This window comes from Mixophyes fleayi, chromosome 1 (assembly GCF_038048845.1).
Source record: "Mixophyes fleayi isolate aMixFle1 chromosome 1, aMixFle1.hap1, whole genome shotgun sequence".
NCBI lineage: Eukaryota > Metazoa > Chordata > Amphibia > Anura > Limnodynastidae > Mixophyes > Mixophyes fleayi.
The window spans coordinates 170,431,957-170,457,939 of record NC_134402.1 but is presented as its reverse complement, the minus strand read 5'-3'; the positions used below and the strand labels follow the sequence as shown (position 1 = coordinate 170,457,939).

General features: G+C 40.6%; 1 protein-coding gene across 2 annotated transcripts in view; it reads left to right on the top strand.

The window, feature by feature from the left end:
* CHRNB3 (cholinergic receptor nicotinic beta 3 subunit) overlaps positions 1-25,648 on the top strand; it is a 43,936-nt gene extending 18,288 nt beyond the window's left edge. For both annotated transcript variants that reach the window (XM_075203809.1, XM_075203817.1), the window contains exons 3-6: positions 4,529-4,573; positions 5,581-5,690; positions 21,896-22,778; positions 25,244-25,648. In XM_075203809.1, coding sequence (XP_075059910.1) covers positions 4,529-4,573; positions 5,581-5,690; positions 21,896-22,778; positions 25,244-25,381 — 1,176 coding nt within the window. In that variant the 3' untranslated portion in view covers positions 25,382-25,648. The remainder of the gene's footprint in view (positions 1-4,528; positions 4,574-5,580; positions 5,691-21,895; positions 22,779-25,243) is intronic.
* Positions 25,649-25,983: the final 335 nt, after the last annotated feature.

Genomic DNA, 25,983 nt, shown 5'->3' with positions numbered 1-25,983 from the left:
TTACAAAATCGGCGCCTCCGCCCGGCACATTTTCAAAATCGGCGCCCCCACCCTGCACACTTACAAAATAGTGTGTAAGTGTGCAGGGTGGGGGCGCCGATTTTGAAAATGTGCGTCTTTTCTTACCTGCTTCTAACTTGCCTCCTCTCTGCTCCGTCTGCTCCCCTCCACTCACTGACACTGTCGGGCCGTGATGATGATGTCACGCCCGACAGTCAGTCAGTGAGTGGAGGGGAGGAGACGGAGCAGAGAGGCGGAGGTGGTGGTGAGCAATAGTCCCTCCCCCCTCCTTGTGGATGTATGTGAAGCTGTGCGGTGGCCGTGAAAGGTATGGTCAGCGGTCGCCGCACAGTTTTAAAGAAATTTTTAATCTGTGGCGCCCTCCGGAGCCCAGCGCCCTAAGCAAGTGCCTAACCTTGCCTAATGGGAGCGCCGGGCCTGAGAGAGCTGAATATTACCATAACCTGGGGTTGCAGGAAACCTACTATTTCCAGTATAATAGACATGGGTAAAAAAAAAAAAACCTAACCTTAATTAACTCTGCAACCATTTATATTTTGTATACACAAATTGTGTCAACACTTGACCTAATTACAGGGTTTATCCTATTTTCTTGCTGAGAGATGACATGCTGTTTAGCCTGGAAGAAGGTAGATAATTATCTGTCTTAAATCACTCTGGATTGGGAAATCAGTGGTTGGCACTTCACAAAAGCCCAATGCTTAATCAACCTAATTGGCTTTCAGTCTACTAAGTATTGGAAACATTTTATTTAGATTAGCTACACACTGAGGCATGACCAGCAAGTTCATTGAGGGAGCTGTGGGCGAACATACCAGGGCAACAGGAGTAGCAGGTACTACTGGGCCCAGCAACTAAGGAGGCCCTTCATGGCTCTGCCGCTGCCAAACCTTGTGTAGCTGCAACTCATGCTGTGGTGTCCATGGTCAGCACGGAGCTTAATGAGCTCCCTGCTGTGAGACTGCTGGTACCGCAACAGATTCATAGCCCCAGAATTCTGTGCACACAAGCCAGCATTCTGGGGCTCAGAAATGCGATCCTGCCCAGTGCCCACAAGGCAAGAGAACTCTGGGGTTTCCTTCTCATCAAGAAGTGAAGCGGAGAGCGGCACTGTAGAGCAGAGAGCTCCAGGCAACTTAAATGATGGGAAAGGAGTGAAGAGTGTTCTAAAAAGCTTGAGGAGCTCTTTCCCACACACCATGGGAGGATTAATTTTTTATTACTGTATGATGAAGTACCATCAATACTTCATTATTAATCGCAGGTGCAGGGTGAGAGTGGACACCTGTATATCCTTTGAAATGAACCAATAAATAAAACATGTCTATAGGAATAATACTATATATGTTGTTGATACAATCTTCGCATTTAACCATTGAATTTGTGAGAGTACCTTACCCAGGAGCTCAGCAACAGTAACATCAAGCAGAAATAACACCCTGTACATGTGACTGTATCAAACAGTGTTCCTGGGCATACATGGTAGTCCTGAGCTAACGCTGTCACTGGTGAAAAAGTGTTGGAGTTTATGTAAAATAGGTCATAAGAAAAGCAGCTGAGTGAGCAAAACTGCAGACCTAATTTCTGCAGATCCTATTTTACTAAGGTAGATGGAAAGAGGTAAAAGAGACGTCATCTGATCCATTTTCCCTGGATTACTTAGTAAAATGTGCATCTATAATTTATTCTGTGCATATAACATGGTTTCCTGGAATCATGGTTGTGAATGTCAGTAGAAATGATGTATAAGTAAAATTTTTGCCCAATAGCAAAGAAAATCTAACATTGTTTCCTACTTCCTATACTAAAACCCCCCACTGTCATTGATTGTTGTTATTAACAATTCACAATTGCTTTAGACAAAGTTTTCAAAATACGTCAACAATGTGTAAGTAAAACCAGTTCTGCTACTTTCTGGTGAAAAATTAAGACATATTATAGTTCTTTATAAAATTATCTATTTGTAAACTGGAAATTCTGGCCAACATATATAGGGTTAAGTTTATAAAAGATAGTAAGCTGAGATATCTTCCTCCCGGGGCACTACTATTCAGTTCTGCATGATGTGTTGCCGAACATCACCACCATGTTCGGTTGTGTGCATGTTTGGGTACTACAGTACCCCAATATCACAGATTTTCCTGTGCACCTCTATGGGATGCTAGATAAAATCCACAATGTTGCATCTCAGCTGGGTGTCCTCTTGACCGTTCCGGAAGCATTCCATGTCACATTGTGCAGAATTGTACTCTTTGAAACGATATTGCAGCATAGAAATAAGTTTGAATGTTTGCAAGTCTCTGGTATATCTAACACTGATGTAGGGTGTGAAGTGCACACAGGCACATGAGACAGGGAACCCTGCACTGTCCCATGCAGCCAGGAGTCTATAAGCAATCACTCTTTTTCGGTACATCACTATCCCAGATCCTGTCCCTGTTAGCTAGTAATATATGCGCTGCCTGCACTGCTTCCCTCAAGTTGCTGATAATTAATAAGACTAATCAGGATCAGGATGACATCACCAGCATTGTGATCCACCCACCACTTTCTTGCTTTAATTAAATCTTATAATGAAAGTGCACCTATTACCTAGTTTGTGCACTTGTTGCATGTATCTGTTGCTTGATTGGTGCACCTGTTACCTGGTTGGTGTGCCTGTTGCCTGGTTTATGTGTTTGCTGTCTGGTTTTTGTGTCTGTTGCTTGATTGGTGTGCCTGTCGCCTGGTTAGCAGTTGAATTCTGTATTATTTCTTTGGTTGTTGTACCTGTTGCCTGGTTAATGTGTTTGTTGCTTGGTTCCTGTTGCCTGGTTGGTGTACTTATTGTCTGGTTGGTGTGACTGCTGCCTGGTTGGTGTATCTGTTGTTTGATTGGTGTGCCTGTTGCCTGGTTAGTGTGCCTGTTGCCTACTTGGTGTGCCTGTTGCATGGTGCCTGTTGCCTGGTTGGTGTGTCTGTTGTTTGGTTGGTGTATCTGTTGTTTGATTTGTGTGCCTGTTGCCTGGTTAGTGTGACTGCAGCCTGGTTGGTGTGCCTGTTGCCTGGTTAGTGTGACTGCAGCCTGGTTGGTGTGCCTGTTGCCTGGTTAGTGTGACTGCAGCCTGGTTGGTGTGCCTGTTGCCTGGTTAGTGTGACTGCAGCCTGGTTGGTGTGCCTGTTGCCTGGTTTGTGTGCATGCAGCCTGGTTGGTGTGCCTGTTGCATGGTGCTTGTTGCCTGGTTGGTGTGCCTGTTGCCAGGTTGGTGTATCTGTTTTTTGGTGTGCCTGTTGCCTGGTTAGTGTGACTGCAGCCTGGTTGGTGTGCCTGTTGCCTGTTTAGTGTGCCTTTTGCTTGATTGGTGCGCATTTTGCCTGACTGATGCAATATTTGCCTGGTTGGTGCATCTGTTGCCTGGTTAGTGATGAACTGCCAGGTTGCCAAAACTTGAAAATACTTTGCTTACTTATTTACTTTACTGTCAATTTTAAAGCAATATACTTATGACCAATGGAATTTACTGACACATTATTTATGGACTTTAAATTGTATCTAGAATTGTATCTAAAATAGTAACATTTAAAGGAAAAATTGATAATGGACTGAAAATAGCAGGCTTATGATGTTAATTAAATTTCAAATCATTGGTATGGTAACCAATATAATACAGTCAGAGGTTGTCATTAATTACTGATATGTAATTTTTACTGACAGGCAAAAATTCAACCAGTTATTTACTGACTTTTAGATAGTTTACTGGAGGTTGACAGCCATGTTGAAAATGAATTACATTTATTTAGAGACCATAGCAGGAATTGTCCCACTTAATTAAACATCATTTTACTTTTATATCCTTCTTGAAACAATGTTCTTAAAGCAATCATTTACTGTTTCTGCATGTCTTCCAAATAATAATAATTTAGCCAAGGACTTATTTAATTTTTTAAACTATCTGAGAAAGTTGCCTTGAAAGCATCACCAGTGCTTTAGGATTTATTAATTTGTGGTGATGAGAGTGATCATTTGACCTCTGTTTCCCACTAAACTTGCTCAAACACCAGATATGGACAGCTTTACTCTTGTCTCATCTGGCTAATGGCGTAATAAACATGGTCATTATTGCCACTAAGGGGTATATTTACTAAACTGCGGGTTTGAAAAAGTGGAGATGTTGTCTATAGCAACCAATGAGATTCTAGCTGTCATTTTGTAGTATGTACTAAATAAATAACAGCGAGAATCTGATTGGTTGCTATAGGCAACATCTCCACTTTTTCAAACCCACAGTTTAGTCAATATACCCCTAAGTCCTTATGGTGCAGTTTCATATTGTCCTAGAAATGAATTGAAAAATGGTAATTACTTATCACTTGTAATGTTATCCCTCAGTTTCCAATGAACCCCTAAGTTTATATCCATTTTTGAAAACAAGTGACAACACGGGAGGCAGTAAAACAGCAGTTGCACAGTATACCTATAGTAACTTATTCCTTCACTAACTCCAATTTTCATTTATATTCCTGACAGGATGAGAAAAAGCAATTGATGACCACGAATGTGTGGCTAAGACAGGTAATAACATGTTCTCTTTTTTTATATTCGATAAGCCATTCAGTACCAGACAAATTTAATTGTAAATTGACACCTGAGGTAAAATATTTTCTATTATGATAGATAGTAGCTATTCTTATCAAGGTTTTGTTTGAATCAGAGCAGGGGCGGGCTGGGACGGGGGGCAGGGGGGCATCGGTCCCCTGGTCCGCTTAGTCTGACCCCTGTTTGATTTCCCATGGTAATTTCATGGTAATTTGATTATTTAGCATGATACTTATTCATAATGATAACACTGCAATATGCTCCTTGGTCATAATAAAATCTGTGCAATGTGCACATATACAATCCATCGTGAGCTGGTTCATCCAAAGCATTTGTGCTCACACTATCCTGCCACTCTCCAGTTTGACCTCACACATGTGCCCAAGCTTGTGTTCCGTCCTAGTGTGACAAAGTAGATCTTATACAGTCTAGTCAATTGAATGACCTAATCTTTATGTGTGTAGCCTGCATTACCTGCTTATCCTAATAAAGTTTTAGATGTGACAAGAATTATTCCATATTTATAAACTCCTGTGCTAGCTGCATTTCACACACACATCAATATCAACTAATTTTACCAAGTTTACTACAAGTTTTATTTTAAGCCCATAATTGATTTTTAAATTGTAAACATATCTGGAATGAAGGCTTGTGAAAACCTTACAGTCGTGTTGCATTTGACTCCCAAATGGCTTCCTCCACTTTATGTAGGTAACAGCATGCCTGCCAACAATCCTGATTTCCACCAACCTAAAAGAGTGTCGGTAAAGGGGCATAAACAAGTAAAAAAACAAGAACATTGTGGGTAATGCAAATATCCACCTTTTATATGGAGCTTGCATTATCTCAGTCCATAATTTACCCGTGCAAAAATACAACCTGATTTTTTTCTTTGCATTGTCATATACTGTCTGTTTAGAAATGATTTCAATCTATAACAATACTAATTATTACCATTATTATTCTTTTGATTTATGTCCTAGGAATGGGTGGATTTTAAGTTGCGATGGAATCCTAAAGACTATGGTGGAATTACTTACATTAGAGTGCCTTCTGAGACCTTGTGGCTTCCCGACATTGTCCTCTTTGAAAAGTAAGAATTTATCACTTTTTTATTTAGTGTAAAAAACATAGTAAAACTTATATTGAAACTATAATATGACCTCTTTAAATATCACAAATTCACAATGCGGCATGTTCTGTGAAGTATCTACATCTTATTTCAAGATATATAGGCTTATTTAAGTTGAAAAATACTAACCTGCAGCTCAAATACTCTATTGTTACATCTGGCCCCTACAACAACCGTTTTTACAGGGAGGTGTATGGATTTATAGGCCAATATGATGGCATCTGTGTGGTTACAAAAGGCAGAGTTGGGCTGACTAGGGGCATTCCTTGAGTACGAGTTAGGCGCACGAAAGAAGCTACCTTTGCATACACCTTTTACTTCTCACAAAAGAAGATAGGGTCTACTTCTGTACAGTCATGGCCAAAACTTTTGAGAATGGCACAAGTATTGGTTTTCACAAAGTTTGCTGCTTTAGTATTTTTAGACCTTTTTGTCAGATATTACTATGGTATACTGAAGTAAAATTACAAGCATTTCATAAGTGTCAAAGGCTTTAATTGAAAATTACATTACGTTTATGCAGAGTCAATATTTGCAGTGTTGACCCTTCTTTTTGAAGACCTCTGCAATTCGCCCTGGCATGCTGTCAATCAACTTCTGGGCTACATACTGACTGATGGCCGCCCATTCTTGCCTAATCAATGCTTGGAGTTTGTCAGAATTTGTGGGTTTTTGATTGTCCACCCACCCCTTGAGGATTGACCACAAGTTCTCAATGGGATTAAGGTCTGGGGAGTTTCTGTTATGGCTACCAGTGCAACATAAACTCATAGAACAGGTAGAAGAGGTCTTCACCTTTAGCAGCCACCTTTCCCGTAGAGACTGGTTGTGCTCACAGGTACTCAGATGCCCCCAGGTCTTATGCTCAGAGTAGTATGGGTTTATGTTAACACGGCAGCGCACAGATATAGGAGGTTGCAGACGGAGTAGCGGCAGGCCAGATATAAGCAGAGTGGACAGGACACCTGAGGGTATGTCGGGTACAGGTAGGCAGGTCAAGGTCACAGGCACAGGTTCAGGATCCAGGGGCAAGCAAAGGTCATACACGGTTAATCAATCACAGGTTAAACACCACAGATAGGAACAGGAGCAGGCAGCAGAACTGAACAGAACGCTATAACCGGCAGTGAGGCTCAGTCCTCACTGCCTTAAATAGTACTAAGAGCCAATCAGGACAGAGGAGGACAGGCCTGACAATCAGCCTCAGGAGGCAGCTAATTAATTACTAGCTAGAACTAGCATAGTTAATAACATAACCAGGAAGCATGTATAAAAACATAAAAGAACCAGTTTAAATCATATGAGAGCTCAGCCTGGAGTTGGAGGATGTCCCTACACCCTCCTACATCTATTCCACAAGGATAATTCCAAAGAATAATATAAGAGCATAGAAACTAGAGCATGCGCCCGCCTGCTAGATCACGCCAGGATGCAGCGTACCGCTGCGGTTCGTGATAGTTTCCTGGCCATGGACCCACAATTTTCATGTTTTGATCCCCGAGTCACTTTTGCCTTTTGGCAAGGTGCTCCATCATGCTGGAAAAGGCATTGTTCATCACCAAACTGTTCTTGGATGGTCAGGAGAAGTTCCTCTTGGAGGATGTTTTGGTACCATTCTTTATTCATGGCTGTGTTCTTAAGCAAAATTGTGAGTGAGCCCACTCCCTTGGCTGAGAAGCAACCTCACACATGAATGGTCTCAGGATGCTTTACTGTTGGCATGACACAGGACTGATGGTAGCGCTCACCTATAATTCTCCAGACAAGCGGTTTTCCAGATGCCCCAAACAATCTGAAAAGAGATTCAGCAGAGAAAATTACTTTACCCCAGTCCTTAGCAGTGCAATTCCCTGTACCTTTTGAGGAATATTAGATTGTTCCTGATGTTTTTACTGGAGAGAAGTGGCTTCGTTGCTGGCCTTCTTGACACCAGGCCATCCTCCAAAAGTCTTTGCCTCACCGTACATGCAGATGCACTCACAACTGCCTGCTGCCATTCCTGAGCAAGCCCCGATCCCGCAGATGAATCAACTTTAGGAGACGGTTCTGACGCTTGCTGGACGTTCTTTTGCGCCCTGAAGCCTTCTTCACAACTATTGAACCTCTCTCCTTGAAGTTCTTGATAATCCGATAAATGGTTGATTTATTTGCAATCTTACTAGCAGCAATATCCTTGCCTATGAAACCCTTTTTGTGCAAAGCAATGATGACTGCACGTGTTTCCTTGCAAATAACCATGGTTAACAGAGGAAGAACAATGATTTCAAGCACCACCCTCCTTTTAAAGCTTCCAGTCTGTTATTCTAGCTCAATCAGTATGACAGAGTGATCTCCAGCCTTGTTGTCGTTAACACTCACCTGTGTTAGCAAGAGAATTACTGACCTGATGTCAGCTGGTCCTATTGTGGCAGGGCTGAAATGCAGTGGAAATTTTGTTTTTGGGATAAAGTTCATTGTCATGGCAAAGAGGGACTTTGAAATTAATAGAGGTTCATCTGATCACTCTTCATGACATTCTGGAGTATATGCAAATTGCCATCATAAAAACTGAGATAGCAGACTTTGTGAAAAACAATATTTGTGTCATTCTCAAAACTTTTGGCCTTGACTGTACTTCTAGTAGCACACATTTTGAACCTCCTAATTGCACTTCTGTGGTCAGTGCATTTCTAGGTGCAATTTGACCTCTGCAATTGTCACAATACAGGTGTGTTAGCTGAAGTCCAATAGCTGATAGTACTAAAGACAACCAAACTCTGTATGCAGAAAGTAACTTGAGAGTTTCCTGTATATAAACTAGTTCATGTATATTAGTCATAGTTGCCAACTCTCTGCTGTTACCCTCTGGGAGATCCCGAAGGGGGAAGTATGGTGGGAGGATCGAGTGGGTGGGGCAGGGAGAATCGCATCATTTAGGCCCTGCCTCGCCACAGACAAACCATCATTTTTCGCAGGGACAGGGCTAAAATGAAGTAATTCATAGCAAATCACGCCATTTAGGCTCCCAAAGGGCAGGTTGTGGAAGAATTGTCTGCTCTCCCGAGAGTCCGGGAGACCTACCCGAAATTTGGGAGTCTCCCGGATGTTCCGGGAGACTGGGAAAGTATGGTATTAGTAGCAGATAATCAGATTTATGCTGGGTTGGCACACAAACAGGTAATCAGACATTAGCTATGTCAATACCCGAGCAGGTAGCCAGTGGAAAACCAGCTTGGCACACAAGTTTTTAGTCAATAGTAATCTGGATTTGTATACATGGAGGTAGTCAGTATTAAGTCAGGTTGGCACACAAGGTGGTAGTCAACTGTAAACTGGGTTGGAACACACATTGGTAGTCAGTTGTAAGTCTGGTCATACATTATAGTAAATAGTTTTAAGAGGAACAGGTTTAGATAACAGGAGCAGAGCAAACAAAATACTCAATCATATGCTTTAAGCAAGGAGTGCCTATTAATAGGTCAAACAGTAAAATAGATCCAAGATGTATTTTGCTTAAGCAGTATGGACCATTTTGGATAATTGCAAGTTTAACGGGCAAGTTTAATAGTAAGTTTAGGAACAACAGTGACCTCTGGTGGTCAGAGGTAAAATTGTCCAAGAAAATTCCTAACTAATTAAAACCTTCAAATATGCAAAAGTGACACATGTAATAAAGACAGCCCTGATGTCTCCCCATGATCATTAACCCATTCACCGCTCAGTCTATTTTGGCACTTTTTGATTTATCACATTCCAACATCAATATCAGTAATTTCTTTATGCAGTATCCACACAAATTATACTTAATTTTTTTAGACTTTGAATTTTCAGAAAATACCATTAGGCAGAATTTTACACATAATTTTTCATAATAAAATCTCCACTTGAAAATTATAAAGTATTTTTTTGCTGGTTTGTACCATCTTGAATGAAATGCATAAAAAGTGTAGGAACAATATGAGGAGCCCACCAAGGCATACTATTTTGAAAACTACAATTTACCACATCACATGAGCATACCCCATGAGTTCATTTGAGCCAAGATGGGGAAGATGTGGTCATTATAACCCCCCCCCCCCTCCTCCTCCTCTTGTCTTCTTAAAGCTTCCTGTCGTGTAGGGTATTATTGTCGGATCAACAGTAAATAACTATTAGGGGGGCACCTAACATGAAAGAAGAGGCCCCCCTCTTTCAAACAAGGGTGTCCCTTTGTCTCTAGATGCCAGGATACAGGTGATGTGTGCATTCCAAAACCCTTCTCCCCATCCTAGACTTCTTAATGTTTTCTGTAGTGTAGGGTGTTATTGTCTGGTCATCATATGTTATCACTAGAGATGGGCGGGTCCGGTTCTCCGAGAACCGAACCCACCCGAACTTTGGGTATCCGAGTACCGAGCTGAGCAGCTCGGTACTCTCCCGCCCATTCCGAATCCAAATCGAGGCCGAACGTCATTGTGACGTCGTCGGATCTCGGGACTCGGTTCTCGCGATACTTCAACTTTATAAATACACGCCTCCACAGCAATCCATCGCCATTTGACAGAGGGAGAGAGCAGGGTGTAGTCATAGGCTAATTAGAGCAGGGACAGAGAATACCATATTGTTCTTGCAATTGCTCTAACCAAAATCGCTAGTGCAGAGAGGAGGATAGAGGTTTATTATTTTTTCTTCATATTTGGCACTCCCCAGCGCTTTTGGGGTGTCCCCCATAATTGTGCATTAATATTTCTGGCTGTCAAAAGTCATATCTGTCAGCAGTATCTACTCAATAATTTGTAGCACACCTCAGTGTTTTTGGGGTGTCCCCCATAATTGTGCATTAATATTTCTGGCTGTCAAAAGTCATATCTGTCAGCAGTATCTACTCAATAATTTTTAGCACTCCTCAGTGTTTTTGGGGTGTCCTCCCTAATTGTGCATTAATATTTCTGGCTGTCAAAAGTCATATCTGTCAGCAGTATCTACTCAATAATTTTTAGCACTCCTCAGTGTTTTTGGGGTGTCCTCCCTAATTGTGCATTAATATTTCTGGCTGTCAAAAGTCATATCTGTCAGCAGTATCTACTCAATAATTTGTAGCACACCTCAGTGTTTTTGGGGTGTCCCCCATAATTGTGCATTAATATTTCTGGCTGTCAAAAGTCATATCTGTCAGCAGTATCTACTCAATAATTTTTAGCACTCCTCAGTGTTTTTGGGGTGTCCTCCCTAATTGTGCATTAATATTTCTGGCTGTCAAAAGTCATATCTGTCAGCAGTATCTACTCAATAATTTGTAGCACTCCTCAGTGTTTTTGGGGTGTCCTCCCTAATTGTGCATTAATATTTCTGGCTGTCAAAAGTCATATCTGTCAGCAGTATCTACTCAATAATTTGTAGCACACCTCAGTGTTTTTGGGGTGTCCCCCATAATTGTGCATTAATATTTCTGGCTGTCAAAAGTCATATCTGTCAGCAGTATCTACTCAATAATTTTTAGCACTCCTCAGTGTTTTTGGGGTGTCCTCCCTAATTGTGCATTAATATTTCTGGCTGTCAAAAGTCATATCTGTCAGCAGTATCTACTCAATAATTTTTAGCACTCCTCAGTGTTTTTGGGGTGTCCTCCCTAATTGTGCATTAATATTTCTGGCTGTCAAAAGTCATATCTGTCAGCAGTATCTACTCAATAATTTTTAGCACTCCTCAGTGTTTTTGGGGTGTCCCCCATAATTGTGCATTAATATTTCTGGCTGTCAAAAGTCATATCTGTCAGCAGTATCTACTCAATAATTTTTAGCACTCCTCAGTGTTTTTGGGGTGTCCTCCCTAATTGTGCATTAATATTTCTGGCTGTCAAAAGTCATATCTGTCAGCAGTATCTACTCAATAATTTGTAGCACACCTCAGTGTTTTTGGGGTGTCCCCCATAATTGTGCATTAATATTTCTGGCTGTCAAAAGTCATATCTGTCAGCAGTATCTACTCAATAATTTTTAGCACTCCTCAGTGTTTTTGGGGTGTCCTCCCTAATTGTGCATTAATATTTCTGGCTGTCAAAAGTCATATCTGTCAGCAGTATCTACTCAATAATTTGTAGCACACCTCAGTGTTTTTGGGGTGTCCCCCATAATTGTGCATTAATATTTCTGGCTGTCAAAAGTCATATCTGTCAGCAGTATCTACTCAATAATTTTTAGCACTCCTCAGTGTTTTTGGGGTGTCCTCCCTAATTGTGCATTAATATTTCTGGCTGTCAAAAGTCATATCTGTCAGCAGTATCTACTCAATAATTTTTAGCACTCCCCAGTGGTTTGCGCTCAGAATGGATTCAAAGCAGTCCACATATGATCTAAATGAGCAACCAGGTTCTGTCACCAGTCCTGATGTTAGTGTTCCCAGTACGTCATCTGGCCAAGGCGATGTCAAACAACAGAGTGTTTTCAAATTAGTGCAAAAAACAAAAACCCAAAAAAATTTTACTGTATTGAAGCGAAAAAGAAGTGTAACTGAGCAAAAGTTAAGTGACGATAAAAAAAAATTGCAAGCATGCCATTCTACACACGCAGTGGCAAAGAGAGAATGAGGCCTTCACCTTTGGCTATTAGTGGCAGATCCCAAAAAGTTACCCAGCCTACAATTGGTGCACAACTACTGTTACGCGTCAAAGCCGAGCTGCAAGATAACAGTGAGGCATTACAGGAGAATATTTGCTCTGATTCACAAATGACAACAATCCCTGTGGAGAGTCCATCCAACAGTGGGATGTCTAATCGTGACCATTCTGTTAGTCTACCCATAAAGAAGGGCCCTTTCAGCAGTTCTGCTGATGTGTGCCTGAACAGCCCGAGTGTAGCCGGTGATACACCAAGTGAGGATGACACTTTGTCTTTAGAAGAGGATGTGGGGGAGATTTGGGTATCCGACGATGAGGATGCGGTTGATTGTGTAAGTCCTGCAGCAGTGTGGCACCAGTGGGAGCAGTTCTGGCATGTGAGGTTCTGGCACCAATATGCACTTTCCAAACACAAGCAGGGATGACGCAGGGGGCAGACCACAACAGTTTGACATCTGGGCTGGTTTGAAGGATTTGTCAAAAAAATGTGTGACCTTGACCATAATTCCAACCAATCCTACTATTAACATGCAAAGGATGGTGGAGGGCCTATCAGGGATTAAACTGTATTTTTCATAATTTTCACTAATAATGTTTGGGTGTAATATACACCCAAAGACGAGTGCTCAATTGCTAAGAGTCATTGATGGAGAGGAAGACAAGCAGGCTTGTCTGTAGAATTTGCAGGCAAATTGTGCTGCGTTATATAGGTAACACCCAAAGAGAAGAGCTCCATTGCTCCATTGCTAATTGTAATTGCTGAAATAGAAATAATAGGGCTGACAGTCTTGGTCTAAATCTGCAGTTACATTTTATTGTACCATAGCTCATTGCGAAACTGGAGAGGTGGCAGGGTTTAGTGATAATCTTCCTCCAACAATACTAATTCATCCCAATATCCCAATATCATAGAAGTCTGTGTAGTATGATGTAATTGCTGATAATGGCCTTCCAAAGGGAATGACTAGTTGATTTTAGGGCAGAGCTGTCACGGTTTTTGGGCAATTCTTTTACAGCACAGCAAATATCAAAATGTTTAGCGGACTCATCTGCATCATCACTGGGTGTCTTGGGAAAGCAATTTCTTTTATTACAAGCAGTTGCCAGAGAAACTGAAGGAGAAGACGTCCCAACAAGATGTTGATAAGTCTGGGATCCTTGCAAAGAAAATTAAGTATTTCATCTACAATTAAAATATAGTTAGCACATTTACTTTGTTTTATTGCACACTATAATTTCATGTAGCACCTTTTCAAAATCTATTATTAAGGCAATCACTTGACTCAAGCTAACTGTGTCTGCACTTTCTTCACAGGTAACTACTTCGCTGGACTAAAGTATATTCCCCTCAAATGCTAGTCTTCTTGCAGCTGCTGTATTCTCCTACATGCTGTTGCAGAAACCACAAATTGACCCTAAATGTTTATGGACACAAACAGCATCTCCTGCATGTCATTTTTCAAAAGTTCTGTAACACCAAGTTGATAGTGTGTGCAAAACAGGAAATGTGATGGAATTCAGCCCCGCTGTAATGCTGGACCAATATTGGGGTCGTAATCAGAAATGACATATCCTCAGGAGACTCCAAGCAGGATTAGCCATCTTTCAATGACATCCCTTAGTTTTTGGAACAGTTTGTCAGCTGTATGCCTCTTAGTGAAGCTGCTGATACACAGAGTAGCCTACTTCTCAAAAATGTGATGCACCTGGGTACATGCTGCTGCTGTCCATGCTGGGGAAGGCGAAAGACCAACCCAGTGGGCTTTCACAGTCATATAATCTTTTGTTTGCCCAGTTCCGCTTGTACACATATCTGTGGTTAAGTGTACAGTGGGTAGAATACCATTTTGTCACCCAATAATGACATTTTTAGGAACTTTCCGGTACAGGAGAGAATAAGCTTTTCTAGTAAAATGGTATAGTGATGACATTTGCTAACAGGGACATAACACCTCAATTAAATGTCTTAAACCAACTGTATTAATAGTGGACATTGGACACAGATCTAACGCTAGCATAGTACCCAGGGCGTCTGTGATCCGCTTTGCGACTGGGTGACAGGTTTCATTCTTGCTTCCTCTTGCAGAGGATTGTTTACTTGCCAATTGTTGGGGGGGAAGATTGCAGGTGCTGGGATGTAGATGAGAGAAGGGAGGTAGATTATGCTGGAATGCTTGTTGTTAATTTTTTTTTAACCAAAGTTTCTGATTTTCCCAACAGTTTGCCAATAACTCGCTGAAAAATGATGAAACATGGATGAGGATCCCAGATGGTTAAGGTCCCTACCTCTACTGAGTGTGGCTTTCAAAATGTTACAAATGGATAGACAACTCTTGCCAGGATTCGTGTAAAAATAATTCCACACTTAAGAGGTGGATTTTTGGTCTTATGCCCAGGCATGACAATGGCCTTTTTGTTATCACTGGCAAGAACTGCAGCAATTTTTCTTTTCAAGTGTATGAAAATCATATTGTGACATAGGAGGTGTTCAAAATTGAATAAAAAATGACTGGAAATTAGTGTTACTGAGGTTAATAATAATGTAGCTACAAAATAATACCTAAATTATGTTATTTTAGCACCAATAAATGTAATTTTTATAACAAATTGCAAAACAAAACCAAACAAAACCAAAACCAAAACCAAAACACGCAATGGCGGTTTTGCAAAACCAAAACCAAAACCAAAACACGACGGTAATCCAGATCCAAAACCGAATCCAAAACCAAAACACGGGGGTCAGTGACCATCTCTAGTTATCACCAAACAATAACTACTAAGCGACAATATCACAAACAATAACTACTAAGGGACCATATCGTTTGAAAGAGGAGATTTACCTCTGTGTCCTCCGCTATTCACTAGACTTTCTATAGAGTAGAGTATCATTGTCTGGTGGTTGTGGAGGGGGATATATGTTGGAGAATACATGCCTGCCAACATTAAAAAATATAATTAAGTCCATGATCCATTTTTAATATTAGAGAATACATTCATTACTTTCATAGAGGTTGGTTGTGAAATAGTTGGGCTCTGCTGCAACAATGGAGAAGTGGGGCTAAGTAAGGAAACAAATTGTATCTGAGTTTTCCTCCTTTCAAAGACAATTATAATACCAGAGGAGAGAAACAGTGCAAGATCACGCAGTATGTGTTTATTTAAACTGTGCAATATTTTTATTAGGCAGGTATGGAAAAAATGCTGCAAAGTTAGAATGCTTTCAAAAATAGAACTGTCAATAGTTTATTTTTATCAATTAACAAAATGCTGAATGATACGTACAGAATACAGAAATAAAAAAATCTAAATATAAAAAATAGATGTAAAAAAGATATTGCTAAAAATAACTTTTTTTACATCTATTTTATATATTTGTATTAACTTATGAACATTGCTTTTATATGTTTATTGAATGTTCAGTGGTTGTTTTTATTTCAGTTTGGCCAAATAATGAATGGGTTAATATCACAGATGTTCCATGCGCCAAATCACCTGTGATTTGCTGGATTTTATTTAACTAGGTAGTTAAGGTACTGAGAGTCTTTTGACCTTGAGAAAGACTGTTTAGTCGAAACATGTAGGTGATAGATCTCGGTACAAGTCTGTGCAGTGTCGGACTGGCCTGCCGGGGAGCCAGGCCTGTAGGCCCTGACGCTGGTTAGTCACGCCCCCGCCCTGTCCGGTGTTCCGAATGACAGGTGACAGTGACAGGTGAAGTGCAGAGAGCCCAGACGTGACTGCGGCTGTCTGCACATGCGCCGTACAGACACAGTCATTGGTAGATGAGTCATCTTACATGACTCATCTGGGAAGAAGAACCGCCCATGTTGGAGACATCCTGCCGCCCAGAGGAGTTACATGAAGAATGCAGACGCAGCAGGAGCCATTGTTGATAAGGTTAGTAAAGCGTGCAGTGCTGCAGCAGCGAGCAGACTGTCATTTTGGGGAAGAGGGGAGTAAAACAAATGTGGCATGAGAGATGAGGGGCAATAAGGGCACGTGAACTGCCATGGCAGCAAGGCAAAGTGTGAAGGGGGTGGGACAAAGCAGTATGACAGAGTGTGAAGGGGGGGGGGCAAAGCAGCATTGCAGAGTGTGAATGGGGGAGGGCCAAAGCAGCATGGCAGAGTGTGACCAAGCAGCATGGCAGAGTGTGACCAAGCAGCATGGCAGAGTGTGAAGGGGGGTGGCAAGCAGCATGGCAGAGTGTGAAGGGAGGGCCAAAGCACAGCATGGCAGAGTGTGAAGGGGGGGGCAAAGCACAGCATGGCAGAGTGTGAAGGGGGGGCCAAAGCACAGCATGGCAGAATGTGACCAAGCAGCATGGCAGAGTGTGAAGGGGGGTGGCAAGCAGCATGGCAGAGTGTGAAGGGAGGGCCAAAGCACAGCATGGCAGAGTGTGAAGGGGGGGCCAAAGCACAGCATGGCAGAATGTGAAGGGGGAAGGCCAAAGCACAGCATGGCAGAGTGTGAAGGGGGGGCAGAGCACAGCATGGCAGAGTGTGAAGGGGCGGGCCAATGCACAGCATGGCAGAGTGTGAAGGGGGGGCAAAGCACAGCATGGCAGAGTGTGAAGGGGGGCAAAGCACAGCATGGCAGAGTGTGAAGGGGGGGCAAAGCACAGCATGGCAGAGTGTGAAGGGGGGAGGGCCAAAGCAGCATGGCAGAGTGTGACCAAGCAGCATGGCAGCGTGTGAAGGGGGGGAAAAAGCAGCATGGCAGAATGTGAAGGAGGGGTAAGCAGCATGGCAGCATGTGAAGGGGGGGGCAAAGCACAGCATGGCAGAGTGTGAAGGGGGGGGGTCCAAAGCACAGCATGGTAGAGTGTGAAGGGGGGGCCAAAGCAGCATGGCAGAGTGTGAAGGGGGGCCAAAGCAGCATGGCAGAGTGTGAAGGGGGAAAAGCAGCATGGCAGAGTGAAGGGGGGGGCAAAGCAGCATGGCACAGTGTGAATGGGGTGTCAAAGCAGCATGGCACAGGGTGATGAAAGGGGGCCAGGACAAGGGGGGAGCAAAAGCAGCATGGAGGGCGCAGTGTGATCATAAGAAGGCACAGCATGGTGATGAAGGGACACAGTAATGTGTGTGTGATGGCACAGGGGGCTTGTGGTAATGTAATGTGTGTGTGGCAGGTGGTGGCTAACTAATGGGTGCTATTTTGTTTGTGGGGTGATGGGGAAATTTAATTTTATAGTGGGGACTATTAATTTAAGATGGGGTGGTTTGGGGGCTATTAATTGAATGTGGGGCTGAGTTTGAGGAGTGTGAGGTCTGTTTATTAAATGTGAATATGAATTATTTAATGGCAGTGACGGTTGCGGGAAATATGTATATTTATTATACGTAAATGCTATTAATTTATTGCTGGGTCTGTCTGGAGGGAGGGAAATAGGTTTATTTATTAAATGTGAATACTATTACTTTAATGTTGGGGATGGAGGAAGGTTTAAGTATTAATTGTGGGTCCTATTGATTTAATGCCCGGACTGGTTGGAATTTTCTAAATGTACCCATTTTTTTCCAAATAGGGCCCCCAACATTTCAGGATCCAGACAAGCCGCAACAAAGAAACCAGCAGCCACAGGTGGTGACAAGAACAGGTAGGACAGTCTGTCAAATGTTCTGAGTCTAGTGGGACAATCCCGATTTTTTGGGGTGACTGTTCTGCCCAATCTAAGGGCAGGTCAAGACTGTGTACTTTATATACACACTGCATTCTGTATATACTACACTATGGTGCTAGCTGTCCTTCGTGGGCTGACCACCCCCCCCCCCCCCTCTAGTGTCTGGTCTCGCCTCTTTGATGGCTGGCCACACCCCCTCTGGTGGACCCCTAGTGTTGCAGTCACCCGGTGGGCCCTTCATGCCTCAGTCCGACACTGAGTCTGTGAACATTAAGATTGCTAAATATGGACCTCCTTTCCGGTGTAAAACATCCATATGAACTCAGGACTTTCACAGTGTGTTTATAATCCGGGATATTTGTTTGGAAACATGATTTAACCACTGCTGTTGTTCAGAGATCCATTCTGATAGGACTGACCGTACAAACCAATGCTTTATGTTTGAATGTGTTTTTTAAAATGTGAGTGTTTAGGAGAATTACTTAAAGTTTTTGTAAAATATGTGAAACTGGATTACACTAGATGTATTTTTTTTCTCTTTATAAATGCATTCTATGTGATGAGAAAATTGATCTAAGGAGTGTCAGGAGAAAATAAAGAAGAGAAAAAAGACACAAGATTCTTGCTAATTGCGAATACAAAAAGGAAACTTCTAGTAAGAAGCGTGGCACTAGGGGGCAGCACGCGTGAAAGGATTTATTTCTTTTTGGGGGGGTCACCTTTTGGAATGTCCACAAGAACTATACATAAAACTTATTGTTACATTTATATTTATTTATTATAAATCATAACCCTAACAGGTGCATACAATATCACACTATTTAGTGTTGTTTTTTCTGTTTTTCATAAATCCTCCTACTACATATGAGAAACAGTGGAGGAGAACCATCAAGGAACCTCTCACAATACGAATATAAGTATTTATATATATTCTCTTTTCTGTTTAAACGGAATAGGATATATACAGCGCCTGATTTGTTCTTTAATTATTATTTTGAAGTGTTTGTAAATTAGTGTGTGTTTTACATCAGAAATGATTCAGGCAGCAGTTGATATTTGGAGCTCTGTGAGAACTTTTTTTTTATTTTAGTATTATTCAAATTTGTTTATTGCTGTTTGGTGCTATCGTTTTGTGAAATAAACATATTTATTATATTACGGATATTTGCCTGGCTGATATTGAACCTTAGATGGTAGGCCATCTGTGCGGCATAGAGGGATACTTTCAACCCGGTATCTTCACAAAGTGTACCTAGAAGAATTGATGTATTGATGCTGTTTTGAAGGCAAAGGGTGGTCACACCAAATATTGATTTGATTTAGATTTATCTTCTGGTTATTCCCTTTGCATTTTGTTAATTGATAAAAATAGATAAAAATAGACTATTAACACTTGGGTCATTCCACATCAGGGGGTAAATGTATTAACATGCGGGTTCTTCAACACCCACGAGTTCAGCGTCTTCGGCGATTAAATTTAAAGCGGCGCTGCCTTGTAAAGGGAAGTTTCCCTTTACAATGCAGCGTTGAAGAACCTGCATGTTAATACATTTACCCCCAGATCACCCAAAAAAACATGATTTGTCCACCACCCATCTCAGATTTTTTTGAAAATTTTTTAGTTAAGAGAAGATGTCAAAACAACTATTTCTGCCAAATATCTCGACTGTCTGACAATTAGTTGATTAAATATTGATTTTTCAATTTATTAAATAATTTACTAATCGTGGCTTCTTTATCCAGTTTATTTGAAGTACCGCGGGTGATTATTAAGAATCACCACAAAATTTGGACCCTTAAGGTAACGCTTCCTCCCGAATCCAAAAATCCAAATCAAATTACTTTATCTGCCTCATGTTTTGCGTTATGGCAAAAAGAATTAAAAACGCTAGGTTCAATTGACATTAGGGATCCAATTTTTCCGGGGCTGTTTAAAAAAGGTATACATTACCAGGAAAAAAATCAGCCAGGTACTCTGTTTCATAGTTGATGTCCGATTAGTGTTGTACCGCATACATAATTTACACATTGTTAAAAACACCCGCGGTACTTCAAATAAACTGGATAAAGAAGCCGCGATTAGTAAACTATTTAATAAATTGAAAAATCAATATTTAATCAACTAATTGTCAGACAGTCAAGATATTTGGCAGAAATAGTTGTTTTGACATCCTCTCTTAACTAAAAAATTCTTAGATGGGTGGTGGACAACCCTGGTTGAACTGACATGGAATGACCCACTTCTATTTTTATAAACATTGTTACTTTGCAGCAATTTTCCACACCTGCCTAAAACTTTTGCACAGATTTGTATATAACAATTTATTGATTATTTAGCTTGTGTTTTTTAAGCAAAAGATATAAGCAAAATTGTTGTATGCTGCTAGAGTAGTGTGGAAGTTGTACAGTGCTCTAGAGGCATTTGATGAAGCTAGAGTAGCTTATTTTTTGTCATAATTGGGTAGCATTCGTATAGCACATTGTATTGTTGTGACCGGATGGGCTTACTTCGCCACCCGGTCTGTAGGGGGAAGAGGAAAGGAGGGATGTACTTCCTTTTCAGTGTATCTGAGTTTCCTTTTCACTGTTAGTAATCGAATGTTACTCCTACTGTTGTAACCTTGCCACCAGACACTCACTGACTGCGAATGTTAACTGTGCAATAGTTGTAGGAGAATTCAGCTGCCACCACTTGGCTCCATTGCCGCACCCAGAACCACATACTTCTGGGGTAGCTGGTATAGCTGCTGTAATGCCTCTTTGCTGTGGACTAGTTGGTCCCTCCTGACGACTTACTATGGATCAGGGCTGCTGAGTAGTGGGCAGATCATTGACGCAGAGACGCTGGGTTCAACACAGGACAGCCACAGTAGGATACAGCAGGTAATAGTCACAGGCTGAATCTTCAAGCAGTGATGTATTATTGCTCAAAAGCTCTGACAAAGACTTTTGCATGATAGTTTGAGGTACTAGCGACTCTCCAGAAGTTACGATGGAATGATTTATTACATGGTCAAACAGAGCTCTTTTTATACAATTTCTGACTTATATGTTAGCAGGGGTAACCCAGTCCACTAACATCACCAAACCAGCATGTGATGTGAATAGTATCCAGGCAAAAATAAAAAGACGATCCAGACAGCGGTTTGTTCTGTAAACTGATCGAGGGTCAGCAGACAGAACATTAAATAATTTAACATGTGATATATTCTCTAGACTTGGAGTTAATGCAATTTTAAGCTTTAACAAATTTTACATCAATCTGTGATTTTCTCAATCCTTGCTGTCTACATTGTTCAGACAGGTTTTAAAATACACAATGAAAAACTACACAGGAAATAAAAGTAACGACCTACTGCTGTGCCTTCAGGCTAAATAGCTATGTTGGTCACTGAGATAAAAAAGTCTAACTTAATTAGGATGCGATTAACCTGGCTTTATAAATTACACAGAAAAACCAAATTTCCTCTCCTGGCATACTCTCTCAGAAATCAATACATTTCCTTTACAGAAATACAACACAATATAAAAACTAATTGACTACTAATTGAAATACATTTCTACAATAAGTTATTTCTATGTGATCCAGCCACAGTTGTATTTAAAAATGTTATGCACATTTGCACAAGTTTTCCCCTAGTATTGGAGAACACATTGAATTTAATGAACCACTTTTTTATATGTTGCTCTTTGTCTTTTAAGTTGATACTATATCTCTTAGACATTTGCAGGTCAGGATGTATATACTTTTTACAGCTGTTCTGTAATGTCGAGGATGCTTTAAAAAATTTGCCTCTGCAATAAAACACAACTGCTTACAGGTTTGGTCTTTTCCTGCATTTTGGCTAATACAGGATGGGTACGTTAAGATAAGAGCACTAGCAACTATCTCTACAACATCCTTGTAATAATATATCCAAAGGGCTGTCAAAAATTGTGTTGAAAATATGGCTTTTATTTGTCTTTCAGTGCGGATGGGCGTTTTGAGGGATCTCTGATGACAAAAGCAATAGTTAAATATGATGGTACAGTAATATGGACTCCACCAGCCAGTTATAAAAGCTCTTGCACTATGGATGTCACATTTTTCCCATTCGACCGGCAAAACTGCTCAATGAAATTTGGATCATGGACTTATGATGGGAATATGGTTGATCTCATTCTTTTGGATGCAAATGTAGATAGAAAGGATTTTTTTGATAATGGTGAATGGGATATTCTAAATGCCACAGGTCTGAAAGGGATGAGGAAAGATGGAATTTACTCCTATCCCTATATTACATATTCATTTGTCTTGAGACGTCTTCCCTTGTTTTATACACTTTTCCTAATAGTTCCTTGCCTAGGATTGTCTTTCTTAACCGTCCTTGTGTTCTACCTACCATCTGATGAAGGAGAAAAGCTCTCTCTGTCTACCTCTGTCCTGGTTTCCCTTACAGTTTTCCTTCTTGTCATTGAAGAGATTATCCCATCCTCTTCAAAGGTAATCCCCTTGATTGGAGAATATCTATTATTTATCATGATATTTGTAACATTGTCAATAATAGTGACTGTATTTGTCATCAATGTCCACCACCGATCCTCAGCAACATACCACCCTATGGCTCCGTGGGTGAAAGGACTTTTCTTGCAGAAGCTACCAAAACTTTTATGTATGAAGGGACATGTTGATCAGTTCTCCTTTTTGGATTCAGAAAAGTCTACCCCACCTGCCAAATCAAAGATATCTGGCAAAAGGAAACACATTCAAGCAAATGATGGAGAAAAGGTTCTAATTGCTTTCCTGGAAAAGGCAGCTGATTCTATAAAGTATATTTCAACTCATGTTAAGAAGGAACATTTTATTAGACAAGTAAGTATGGATTACACTTTGTTTCAAGTTAAGAATGCATGCAACCACCGAGAGATCCATGTGTGCCTTTAATAGTTCAGCTGAACAACAAGTAAAATAGTCATGTATATAATAGAAACTCTAAACCTGTGCGTTGACACCCAAAAAGTGAGTCCACATGTCGTTAGAGATGAGTACCCATGATCCTCATTTGTAAAATTACTGTATACAATCAGTTCATAGGCAAATTATTTAGTATTTTAATATTGTTTTATAATAGTACCTAATAACCTACCATTCATTGTTTAACAATGTAAAGTAATAAAGATCAAACATATTATTCATTCAAAATTGACAGCCACAATTAATGGTCCCAGGCCAAACAAAAGTTAAGACATTTGTTAAAGGGCATTGGTGCCAAATAGTTTAAAGGATTAGTCGCAGGCTTTTTTTAGAGCTAATAAACTCAAACTGATGAGGAGTTGGCCGCAACTGTTCCCCAAATCTCAGTTGGAAATTGTGTTCTCTAAAAAGCCGCAATTTTGGGCATATTGCAACTCTCACTAGACATGTGCAGGTCTGTACCAGTAGCTTATTCAGCCAGTTTACACCAGGCATATGCTACATACACTTATGTCCATATTTATAACCATTTCTTTTGTTTGTAAGCTATACTGATGCACTATTAGACATCAATAAAACTTAAACCTTTCTAATGCAGGTGAAACAAATCCCAGTCTCACGTATATGAGAAAATAAAATAAATACCCATATCATTCACAAACAGCCAATCATAAGTTGTTCCTATTGCTGGTAACCATCATCATCATCATCCCTATTTACACCTTCCCTTGACCACTCGCAGGGAACCTTTTTTGAAGTTGGGCTCAGACACAGTACCCCTGCTTTGGGGTGCACACAAGGCAGAGTTGCACTTTGATCATTGTTTTCTCCATCTGTGGGGTGGTATAGAGGTATCCTCCCTGGCATCTACTTCTGGAGGTCATTATCGTTGCCCCCAGGTCTAGCTGAGTCCCTTTCTCCCAGGATACTGTTGTTCACTGGACAGTTGCCTCTCCACATACAGCTTTAATAACAAGTGATCATTATGCAGGGAGCTGACACAGGCATGGTGGCACAATACTATTACAACTGACAATCTCTCTGATGAAATAAAGCATCACTTTTATTAAATGTTTCATTAAGCATAACACTTAGTTGCATGAATCACAGTTACGTTACTTTACATGATGGCCCCAGACCTGACACACTCTTTTTTCCTAGGATTGTCTCTCTGCTTCTTAATCTTTCAATCTCGTTATTATCAGAGTCTTTCTTCTAGCCCTGATCTCAAATCACTACAGGATATTTCTCTAATTTTGCTGGTGTACATTGTGCTCTAATCTGCACTCATGGGTAGACAGATCTAGCACACATGCTCCTTTCAGGTGCCTCTTAGAACTGATATCCACACTTAGTTCACTGACGAGTCAGGCTTATTCATTAAGATTCACTTTATAGCAATCTCAGTGAATACCCCTAAGTATTTCAGCGCAAGCCTCTGTCTCAATGTCCTGTTACTCATTTTACATATTTGTCTTGTGTTGCCTGATCACTGAACACAGACCACTGAAAACTTATAGACAACTCTGAAATTCTATTCTAAGCATACACACAGGTAAAGTGATCAGTGGATATAACATGTATATCCAATGTATGTATAACGTGTATGTTAGGGGATTTAGGTTGTAAGGTCCAATGGGGCAGGGACTGATGTGAATGAGTTCTCTGTTCAGCGCTGCAGAATTAGTGGCGCTATATAAATAAATAGATTATGATGATTAACTCAAGTAGTCCTAACTAGGACAGTTCACACACCAGTCTGTGGTACTAGCGATCTTTCCAGAAGTAGAGATGGTACAAGAATGATACATTACATGCTCAAACAGCTCACTTTTTATACAGTTCTGACATAACTAATGGCAGGGGGTAAGCCAGCCCCCTGATCCGAGATGGTTCCGCAACGTCTGAGCTATTTTTAGTATCAGAATACGATGTTTTCCCAAATGTGGATTTACATGTAGTGCAAAGCTAACAATATTTACACTACTCATTTATGTGCTAAAACTTGATGCTTTGCATTATCTGAGATGCAGCCACACCAGACAGAAAGGCAACGGCCCCCTGCTGGGTATAAAGGCCAAACAGGTGTTTGTCACTTCACATAAAAAGACTTACTTAGCATTTCCTGCTATCAGCAAACAGACTTCCTCTAGCAAAGTTACAAAACCCCAAAAAATGACACTTCCATACAAAACACATCCCAATGTAACACGATAAGTACATTTGCAATTATATACATTGGTGTCTGCACCTCTGATTGAAATACATTTTTGCAATAAATTATTTCTACATGATCTAGTCACAAATACGTTATTTATAAGTGATCCAGCCAGACTTATTAATTAAGAATTCTTTTAATCTAGGTTGTTCAAGACTGGAAATTCGTGGCTCAGGTTCTCGATCGTATTTTCCTCTGGTTGTTCCTCTCTGTCTCCATCACAGGCTCAGTTTTGATCTTCACCCCTGCACTAAGGATGTGGTTAAACAGCTATAATGTTTAATTTCCAATCACTACTGACAATTGTAATCATGTTGTGTCAATCTCACTTTGTAGCCATAAACATTATATGACAATGATGTTAAATTCCAATCAGCCCTTTTTTATTCCCTGATACCCAATGTCAAGCAAATGTGCCTTCAGCGCAGCACAACTATTGTCCTATATCATCTTCTGTATGCTTTAAAGTGTTTTGCATGTGTTTGGAATAACCAGTGTTAAATATAGTTTTCATATTACAATAAAGAGTTACTATATATATATATATATATATATATATATATATATATATATATATATAGATAGATATAGATATATGTATATATCTTTGTACATAGAACTTACAGCACTGTACAATGTCTTCTCAAGACATATATAGGACTGATGTCTAATTATAGTGCCTGATACATAAGATGCATAGTGTTGATGTCTTCTGTTCATGCACCCAACCTCCTTCTAGGGTATACTAATTACTGTAATTGTGCCATCAAATAAACAAGCTAACAACAGATTAAGTTTGGAAGAAAGGTCACAGCTTATTAATTATAAATTATTGAAAGACGGTGTCTGTGACAGCAGGTGGAAGGTCAGACCATTTCACCACCG